This window comes from Aristolochia californica, unplaced genomic scaffold (assembly GCF_029961685.1).
Source record: "Aristolochia californica isolate CCGP_79_NKW_82.1479 unplaced genomic scaffold, dmAriCali1.0.hap1 SCAF_5, whole genome shotgun sequence".
NCBI classification, from domain to species: domain Eukaryota; kingdom Viridiplantae; phylum Streptophyta; class Magnoliopsida; order Piperales; family Aristolochiaceae; genus Aristolochia; species Aristolochia californica.
In genome coordinates, this window is record NW_027182214.1 from 12,074,429 (window position 1) to 12,085,137 (window position 10,709).

At 38.3% G+C, this 10,709-nt stretch overlaps 1 protein-coding gene across 1 annotated transcript; it reads left to right on the plus strand.

Moving 5' to 3' along the window:
- Positions 1-249: 249 nt before the first annotated feature.
- Positions 250-1,435, plus strand: LOC137965264 (uncharacterized). Its single transcript, XM_068811602.1, has 3 exons — positions 250-365; positions 530-917; positions 1,034-1,435. Exons 1-3 carry the CDS (start codon positions 250-252, stop codon positions 1,433-1,435), a joined length of 906 nt encoding a protein of 301 aa, XP_068667703.1.
- The last annotated feature ends 9,274 nt before the right edge of the window (positions 1,436-10,709 follow it).

The following is a 10,709-nucleotide window of genomic DNA, read 5'->3' on the forward strand; positions in this document are numbered from 1 at the left end:
TTTGCTGGATTCTATAAGGGAGGAGACACAGCAGCATCCAGAACTCATTGCTTTATATCATGATATTTAGCAAGGGACATCAGATATCCATTGGACGATCTAGGATCGTCTTATATTGTTCAAGAACAGGATTTTCTGCACCACTCCTCGCCACTTATTCCCAGTATCTTAGCCTCTTTCCATGTCAATACACATGAGGGCTGACAAAAAACATATTTCCACCTCAGTCGAGATTTTTATTGGAAGGGTATGAAAATTAGTGTAACAGATTATGTGGCAGCTTGTCAAACTTGTCAATGGAAAAAAGCCAAATCATTAAGTCCAATAGGGTTGCTCCAACCACTTCAGCTATCGTCACAAGTATGGTCAGATATTTTCATGGACTTCATTGATGGCCTTCCCCCCTCTTCCGCTAAATCCGTTATCTTTGTTGTGGTTGACTGATTCTTCATGTATGGCCATTTCCTCCCTTTGGCACATCCCTACACAGCTGCTCACGTGGCTCAGATATTCATGGATAACTTGTCAGGTTACATGGGATGCCTGCGTCCATTACCAGTGACAGGGACTCCATCTTTACCAGTACATTTTGGAAAGAACTATTCAAGCTGCAAGGCACGAAATTGGCATTCTCTTCCGCCTACCATCCACAGACTGATGGTCAGACTGAGGTCGTTAATAGGATGATTGAGGTGTATCTCCGTTGTTTTGTGGGGGACTCACCTAAAAATTGGGTTAAGTGGCAGGCATGGGCAGAGTTCTCTTATAATACATCATACCACAGTGCCCTCGGCACTACTCTGTTCAAGGTCGTATACGACAGAGATCCACCTCGGCTTTTGTCATATGAACCAGGTACATCCAAGGTAGCCACCTTGGACCAGGCTTTAGCTGAAAGGGACGCCATGCTCAATGAGGTGCGCACTCATCTCCAGGAGGCCCAACATGCTATGAAATTATCTTATGATAAGAAGCACCGGGAAGTTTTCTTCTCTCCCAGGGATTATGTGTGGCTACGTCTCCAACATTATAGGCAACTTTCATTGACCGCCTCCAAACGTCACAAACTCTCCCCAAAATATTATGGACCCTGCTGGACCACATTGGAACAGTCGTCTACCATTTGCAGCTTCCATCGGAAGCCAGGATCCACAATGTGTTTCACGTCTCCCAATTGCAGACCTTCCAGGGAGACTCTCCATTGCTACACACCCCTCTGCCCCTGCTACATGAAGGTCGGGTCCTTTCTACTCTAGCGCAGGTGTTGCAGACTCACCGTATGCAGAGCGATTGGGAGGTTCTAATGCTGTGGACTGATGCTGACCCCAGTGACACTACATGGGAGACCTTAGCCACTTTTAGGGCTCTCTACCCCTCTTTCGAGCTTGAGGACAAGCTCTTTCTCCAGGAGGGGGTGATGTTATGGACTCCATAGTATCTCGAGTTATCAACGGGTGTAGGAATTAAATTAGTTGTAATTCAATTCATTAGGGGTTTATTTGTAATTTGTTGAACTTATGGCCTTTAGGGTTTAGGGTTTAGGGTTTAGGGATGTCGGTATTCATAGAAAAAGTTTTATGGGGACTGTAGAGAATTTTTTTTGGAGGGCTTTATTTTCTTGTTGATGGGCACAGTCCCTGTGTGTATGTCTGGTGTCAAATTGGATATTGGGGGCTTAATTTTTTGGGTCCCATGTTTGTAGTAATGAGAGACAGAGATGGGAAATTCCAATGTTTTGGATTGGTTAATTTTGAGAATGCAGCAAATGGTGCTCTTGCCGTTGAGGGGCTTCATGACAAAAAAAATTAATGACAAGGAGTGGTCCTTTGGGAAGGTTCTGAAGAAATCAGAAAGGGAGATGGGATTGAAGGGACGGTTTGATCAGATTTATAAGGCGACTGTAGACAAGTACCAAGGGGTGAACCCGTACTTGAAGAACCTGATTGACAGCATAGATGATGAGAAGCTGAACCAATTGTTTTTTGAGTTTGGTCTACTTACTTCATGCAAGGTTTTTGCAATGAACTTGTGTTGAGTGGTATATATGCTATCATAACAGGTAGTTCTAAGGGCCTTGCTGTGATAGGAGATTCACAGGATAGTAAGTTAAATTTGTCATTTCTTGGTTCTGCAAAGTATGGAGATAGATTTCTTGGTTATGCACGGAAGGCTATTGCCAGTGGGGAAATGGTTAATGTGAACCTTGACTGAACAGAAACAGTGCCCACAGGATAGTAAGTTAAATTTGTCATTTCTTGGTTCTGCAAAGTATGGAGATAGATTTCTTGGTTATGCACGGAAGGCTATTGCCAGTGGGGAAATGGTTAATGTGAACCTTGACTGAACAGAAACAGTGCCCCACCTAGACGACCGGGTCGAGTATGAGTTGTGGACCGATAGCAATGATGAGCATGGGCCTAAGTGTGACATGCTGATGCAATTTGTGAAGGATTTCAAGGGTGCAACACAATTACTTGAACAAGGCAGATACAGCCAATTCACACCTCACTACATACCTTGGTACTATCCTCAGGAATTCACAATTAGCAAGCAATGCAAATCTCAGTGTATTAATCATAGGAGATATGGTGCACCTGATCCTGTACAAGGTTTTAGTCAAGGATATGAAGGGAAAGATGTGGTTATTGAGAACTTGAGACAATTATGTGTTTTAAAGGCTGGGAGGTTAGATTCTCAAAGGGCAAGATTCACAGGATTTTCTCTTTCTACTGCAATGCCAATTTTTGAAACAATTAATTTTTTGAAGTCTAGTAAATTCCTGCCACGCGATTTTGCTGCAATTATCTTTAGTAGGAGGAGTGAAGTGTATTATCCATGTATAAATCAGCTTGAAGATGATGGTGAAAATATTTCCTCAGACCCTGATTATGCTTCCCATATTGATTACCGTTGTGGCTATGATGGTTTGAAGAAATCTATTTACCAGTTCCTGCGTACACAGGATAGCATACTGGATAAATCCAGAGACACTTCACATGCCATTGAGGAAGATGCAAATTCAAATACCAGTCATTGTATTTCATACTTCTTAAAAAATTCTCCTATGGCAAAGAGAGTGGATGACTTGATGTATGATTTTTTTGTGGCTGGGTTGAACAGTAGGACGAAGTGTCCACTGGTTGCTTCTATTACATTGCAGAAATGGGCTCTAGTAGATAGTCAGGTTGGAGCTACTTCTGAGGTGATAAGAAAAATGGAAGAGGACAGGCAGTGGTTTGATGAAATGCCTGGCAGACGGGGAATACTGTCATTTATTGATTAGCAGTTTGGGTTTTATGGAATTGGTGCAAATTATGAATGACACTGCTGCTGAGGGTTTTGTGTGCGTAACAATGGGGCTAAAGCTATGGTTGAAGGGGTTGGTGATCATGGTTATGCGTACATGACGGCTGGTACTGTAGCAGTACTTGGGAAACCTGGAAGCAACCGTGCTTTGGATGGTCCAATTATCCTTTATGTTTCTAAGATGATTCTTGCCTCTGATAAAGGTCAATTTTTTGCATTTGGGCATCCCTTTGCTGGTAAGGTCTGCACTGGTACCAAATTATGCACCGGGCTAGCAGAATGATTTATATGTGAAAAATGTCCAGAGAACTGTTATTTGGATGGGGACAGAGTTGGAGTCTGCTACAATTGTTCCTTGTGGAAAAACAGAGTCTTTGGTTGGTTTGGATCAATTCATTACTTCTACTTTGACTGGTGAGAAAGAAGTAGTTGCTCACCCAATTCGAGGCATGAAGTTCTCTGTGTCCCCTGTTGTGCGTGTTGGTGTCCAATGCAGAGTTGCATCAAATCTTCCCAAGCTTGTTGAAGGTTTGAAACAGTTGGCCAAGTCAGATCATATGGTTGTTTGTACAATTGCAGAGAGTGGTGTAAATATTGTAGCAAGAGCTGGAGAACTCCATCTTGAGATCTGCCTTAAGGATTTGAAAGATCACTACATGGGTAGAGCTGAAATCATTGTTTCTCCTCCGGTTGTTTCATTCTATGAGACTATAATACGCAAGTCTCCTTACAAACACAATCGGCTTTATATGAAAGCTAGGTCAATGGAGTTCTACACTCTTCCTTTGGATCCAAATATTGGACAGATGCTTCTCATGGGATGTATTTTCCAGTGCCTTGATCCTGCATTGACAATTGTTGCTGCCATGTTGGAAAATTGTGGGCTATGCTACCTTGCCAATGGGGGGGGCCGCCGTGAAGGGCTGTTTCACACCAATGCAAGACTGATGCAGGGCAGCAAGGCTATTGGGGGAGATGTGGTGAAATTCGGCACACATCCCTCCTTCGACCTTGAGGACACGCTAAAAAAAAAAAATTTCCTACTCAGGTGAAATGCTCTAGTTGTGGGCGTCCAGAGGGAGGACACAACTTTGTAGATGCTACTTGAGAACAGGTGGAGACGTTAGCGTACAGACCCTACCTTCGAGCTTGAGGACAAACTCTTTCTCTCAGGGGGGGTGTAATGTTATGCACGCAATAACATTATTATTTTAATTATTTTTCTTTAATTTACTTTATTTTATTTCAGTTTTAGGCCACATAGGTATTTTTGGAATATTTCATTTATAGGGGTATTTTTTTAATATTTTATCTTATAACTTGTTAGGGAGAACCCTATTTAAGGGGTAAGAGTAATGAGAAAGACAAGTATTGATTTTAGGTTAAACAGGATTTTGAGTTCTCCTCAATGAGCTCAGGGGTGGGCGTTCTCCTTAACGGACCTAAGGATTTCAAGCTTCTTCCTCACTATGAATTCATGTGTCAGATCAGGGTCCATAAAGACAAAGTGGCCTCCGGGGTCTGTCTGTTCCATATCTTTAACCCGCCTCTCCAGGGTCTCTCATTTCACTTAATTTCCATCAACTTTTCCTTTTTTTTATCACTTTTTATTTTCTTTGATTCGCTACTCATTTCAGAAATTGAAATAAAATCTTTTATAAAGCAATAATTGTAAACCAGTTACATGATTTGAAACAATGTTTACAAGATAGATCAATAACTTGCAGAATAAGATTGTAGTCCAAGATTATTAATGTATGGGCTAAAGAACTAGTAATTAATACAAAGAATCAAAGAAATTTTCAAAGTGAAACACAAAATTAAATACAAGTGTCATGTTTACAAAGGAAGTTATAATGAAGAACCTAATATATTTGACCAAAAACACGATCTTCATAGAAGGTCTATTGAGCAAGCAAACAAACAAACTCCTCTGGGCCGAACGTTCTTCCTCGTTTCAGCTACCTCACGAAGTTTTTCTTGAGCCCTTTTTATGGTGATCGTTGCGGCAATTGGCAGAAAAAAGCTGCGGGCGATCAATATGTTCGATGATAGAAGAAAGAATTCCGGACGGTAGTTCCCAAGAAACAGTAGGCGCAGCATTAATCCCTTGAAGCACTTGCGATCCACAATGGGCTTCTGAAGTAGTTGAAAATATCTTTGTAACCAACTTGAGGCGCTTCTTGGTACCGAGACGATCCTCATCTTTGGACATGGCAGTGCGTTTCGGCATTTGCGTGCTAAGTGGTGGAAAATTTGAGAGAAGGTTGAGAGTGGAGAAGTGAAAGAATGAGAGTGAGTGTTTACAGATATATAGGCCGAGGTTACAGATAGAATCCCAATTGGAATGGGATCTGAGTAGAAAGAAACCGCGTTTCCTTTTTGAGGATAGGAAAGAATGGATAATGGGCATAAACATGGTAAGTAGAGAAGCATCAAAGAAACTTACTGAACCATGGTAAAAATTGAACTTCTCCCTTCCAACTGCTGTGAGCTTACGCATTTCTCCGTGTTCCGGCATTGGGTTTTTGCCGCAGTTACTGATACTATCTTTCGCTCTCTTTTTTCGGCACCTAATCCAGCCGGTGTTCTGATAATTTGCCATTCCTCACCCGTCGACCTAACAGGGGACAAAGCACCCCCACTTTCGTCTTCTTACCCTAACCCCTATTTCGTGGTTGTAAACTCCGAGGCTGAGCGCTCCAAATTCCAACCACGGAGTATGCTTTACGCGAAGGGTTTCTTCAGTCTAGATTCTCCAAACCCAATAATTTGTACTTCCGGTTTTGATCCCAAGCCCCGAAGAGGGCATAAACAATGGCCCCCACCCAACCCAGAACCGGAACCCCTCCTTGCAAGATGGACCGCTCCAAGATACCTCTCGCGAGGCCTCTCTGTCTTCCTCTTGGCACTTTGAAGGGAAAAAGTTCATTATAAAAACACTCTCCAGCAGTTGGAGTCTGCTTTTGTAGGCATGGCCTTCAGCATCCAATTTGACAGAGAATTCACAAGGTTAGGTTTAAATCGCTTGGTGGGAGGAGTATTAGCATTGGCCTTCTCACGGGAGCTCAGACCAGTGATTACAGCAGTAGTAGTGGCTGGCCGAATTGGGGACCATGCAGGTCTCGGAGCAGACTGATACTTTTGCGTGTTATCGGAACCAATCCAGTGGATTACCTTATCACGGGAGTTCAGTCCAGTGGTTACAGCAGCCGTAGTGGCTTCTGTTAGGAGAGACTGTAGTGCTTCTGTTCTTTTAACGTGTGACTTCTATCCAACTTTATGGTTATTTATCTGATGAAATGATGCTTCTTATATAAGTAATGCTTCTCTTAAGCGACATGAGATAATAAGCTGTCTATTGCTTGGATACCTGTTATTTCATTCCCATTTGGCTAACTTTCTTTGTTATGATAACATTTAGGTTCCTAAATTTATTGGAGTTTTTTTTCTCTTCTTCCGAACATCTTCATAAACATATTATATAGTTTCAAAGAAATGAAATTTTTGAAAATTGTACTTGGGAACATAGAATAAGATGAGGTTACATGCTTTAAAGATGAATTTACTTTATTTTCTCAAGGGACAGAAGGGGGGGGGGGGGGGGGGGGGGGGGTGGGTAGTCTATAATGAATTTGAAATGATGTGAAGATTTCAATTCATCTTAAATGAATTGATTCAACTTCAACTCATCTTTGGATGTTAGTATAGACGAGTTCAAGTGCACCAGAAAACAAATTCCAGTGTTAGAGACCCAAAATCAAAAATATGATATAAAGAAGAGAATAAGTAACTTTTTGTAATATATTTAAATAGAACATATGCCTAAACAGATAATTAACCAAAAAAGTATGGTTACTACACTTATAAGTGATTTAATGTGTAGTATTAAAATATATTAATAAAATAATTAATAAAAGACTATATTATATTACTTATAGATTACAATTTATTATAAATTAATATAATAATTATATGTGATTAGAATAAATTATAAAAAAAATTAAAAATAACATAAGCAAATATAATAAAGAAAAATTATTTTTTAATAACATATGATATATTTTAACATTAAAAACCACGAATTTAATATAGTAATAAAAAATCAATATAATAAATAAATAAATATATTATTTTATTAATAACATAATATTTTTTTATGTATTATTAATGAATAATATATTGTCACAAAATTTAAAACCATTGGTTTAATTAATTATAGAAATTGGATAATTAAACCAAAATTTTTTATCAAATATTTATTTTAATAATATTTTAATTATGACTATTAAATCACTAATTTAATACAGTAAATTGAATAAATAAAAATATGGATAATTTTTTAAATAAATAAGATATTTTTTACCATTAAAAATCACTAATTTGATATGGTAATAAAAAATTAATCAAATAAATAAATAAATATATTATTTTATAATAACATTTTATATATTTTTACGTATTATTAATTAATAATATATTATCACAAAATTTAAAACCATTGGTTTAATTAATTATAAAAAAGGATAATTAAACCAAAAAAATTATCAAATATTTATTTTAACAATATTTTAATTATGACTATTAAATTACTAATTTAATACAATAATTATAAAATGAATATATTGAATAATTTAAAATAATTATTTTATAAATAAAAAAACTAAATTATTATTTTTTTGACCCTGGTTTAATTTTTTCTGACTTAGGAAAAATTAAACCACTTCGTCTTCCTCACAGCGTGCGTTGTCTTTAGTAACTTTCCTTCATTGGAAAAAAAAATATTCTAGGTTTTTAGTAACTTTGGATTCAAGATGATGAATGTGATGAGACTTGTACAAGTGAGCAGAGCAAGTAGACCTATAGATCATAATAATGAGCCAAGGGTTTTGCCTACAGCCACAGAAGATATCGAATGAAAATGTGTTCGGTCTAGAAGAGAGTTGCTGATTTTGACTTTATCCAAAAAACCTTTCAACTTCACAATTTTTTATTCAAACTATTTGGACTTTGTTGGAAGTGCATTAAATTTCTTTGAAAGGTTTTGCTACATGCAATGCCTTCCAGGCGAATTTTGTGTATTCTTCAGTCAACTAGTCTAACCAAATATGATGAATTAATCTAAACTAAACACTAATTATATCCTAAATTATCAAGCAATCATCTGGTTAACTACTGGCACAATAGGAAACGCCAACTCTGGATTTTACGGGGATTCGTGCCTCTCTCGAGCGCCACATAACCACGGATCCGATTTCTCAATCCTTGCATCTAGACCCTCTCAGGTGCATAGAGTGAAAGACAAAAATCGGATTAAAATACCAAAATCCAACCTAAATTATAATCCTACCCTAACTAGTTAATTTAATCAAATATCCGGAAAACAAACATTCAATAAACATTAATTATCAAATCACATTTAATAAACATTCAAGACCTAAGTTCAAACTATAGAAAAATTAAATTCCAAAATGATGAATTACTCCCCTTCTCCTTCCTCTCGCTCGGGCAGCAACTCGTCCTCACGGGTGCTGCAATTTCCCGAAATTGATGGTTTCGGGTAGCAAGAGTGAGCGGCCGGAGGTAGAGACAACGCCGGCGACGAAGGCTAGAAGCCGACGGACGGAGGTGACGTCCGACGAAGAACAAAACAGAGCTGAAGTTCTCTAACTGGCTCTCTCGAGTCTCGGTTGGAGTCGAAATAGCTCCAGGAATGGTCAGAAATAGGTAATAGACGCCGGAGGATGGTTGGAATGCGGAATTGGCACCGGAGAAGCCCTCTCGGATCACCTCCCAGCCTGGCGAGCGAAAACTGGCACTGTCGAACTCACCGTGACGGAGACTCTCTCGAGCTCTCCTCGGGTTTGTTCTCGGTTGTTGGACGGCGGTGGACGATGGTGGCGCGACGAACGACAGTGGCAAACTCCTCTCGGGTCTTCCCCTGTTTCGGTCAACGGTCCTCTGTTTTGGTTGATGCTCCTCCTTCCCATCGATGCTCCCCTTCTTCCTTTAATACGATTTCTTTTTTTTTTTAAATGATTTGCCCTAAAAATCACCTCCATTTCACTAAGGGAATTTTGGTAAATATCTCCTTCTCCACCAAAATTCTCCTGAAATTCCATAATTGAATCCATAAAAAGCATTTCAGGAATAAATAAACCCTAAAAGCAATGAAATATAATTCAGGAGAGAAAAATATGCAATATAGACAGTGATTAATGCCAAATTCAATAAATGCACGTTTCATTTGAAAACTGATAAATAACCACCTATAACACAATTATAAAGGTTATTCTATTATAATTAACCTAGTTCTCATGTCAGAATATGGCATCTATCACACCCCCAAACCTAAATCTTTGCTAGTCCCTAGCAAAACAACAATCGAACCAAAATTAAGCCTAGGAAAACAAAATGCCACTTTCGTAGGGAGCACGATTGCATTTAGCGCATGCAACAAGCTGTTAAACCCCTACTTTGCAGTAGTGGATGAGTTATGTCTCGTGAGGGTTTGCATGGAATTTGCCCACAAAATTCATCTAAATCAATAATATAAAAAGAAAACTGAAGAAAATTTACTCCTCATTAGCATATGTCTAACACTTAGTACCGTAAAATATCTGAAAATCAAATGAGATCTTGCGCAATTTGAAAACCTGTGTAAAATATAGCCTATTATCAATCCAAATACACTCATTGTTACTCCACCTGAACCAATGTGACCCATAAGCTATTACTTCAACAGAACAAAGAGGCAACAAATAACAATAAAATCCTGGTCACATCACAATTAAGAGAAAATAGTAGAGTAAGCCTGTTGTCTGACAATCTCACAAAAGAAATATACCAATTTCAATCTTGACCTGCAGCTTCTTTCAAATTACAATTCATCATCAAAGTTAAGGAAACTCATTGCTTCCAAATTTAAAACCATTTTACGCTATTACCAGCGCACTTTTGCTATTACCAGCGTAATTTTTGTTTCACTGAATACTTTTAGTATTACCACCATTTTGTATTCGTCTTCACTGCACATGCACTTATTTTTAAGTAACCGACTATTCCGGTGCATGTCCCTTGGTTTGCCCAGGCTGTTTCTGAAATTATTTGTCTTTTGCAAGCAAGAGCATTTCCATTTGCATTCATACATTTACAACAAGGAATTTCACTAAGGTATAAAAAGGAATGAGTTCAAACAGGCATACAAGACTATTTAGACTAACATAGATCAACACTAGATTTACATGTTCTCTTTTGCAACTAAGTTCCAAGTCTAATGCAATAGTAAGTTATCCCACTGAATTCTCATGGATCACAACAAATGATATTAGATTTCTAATAGGCATATTCTACACAGTTTTACGAAAAATTTTGAAACACATTTGAGCAACTTATTTTAACTC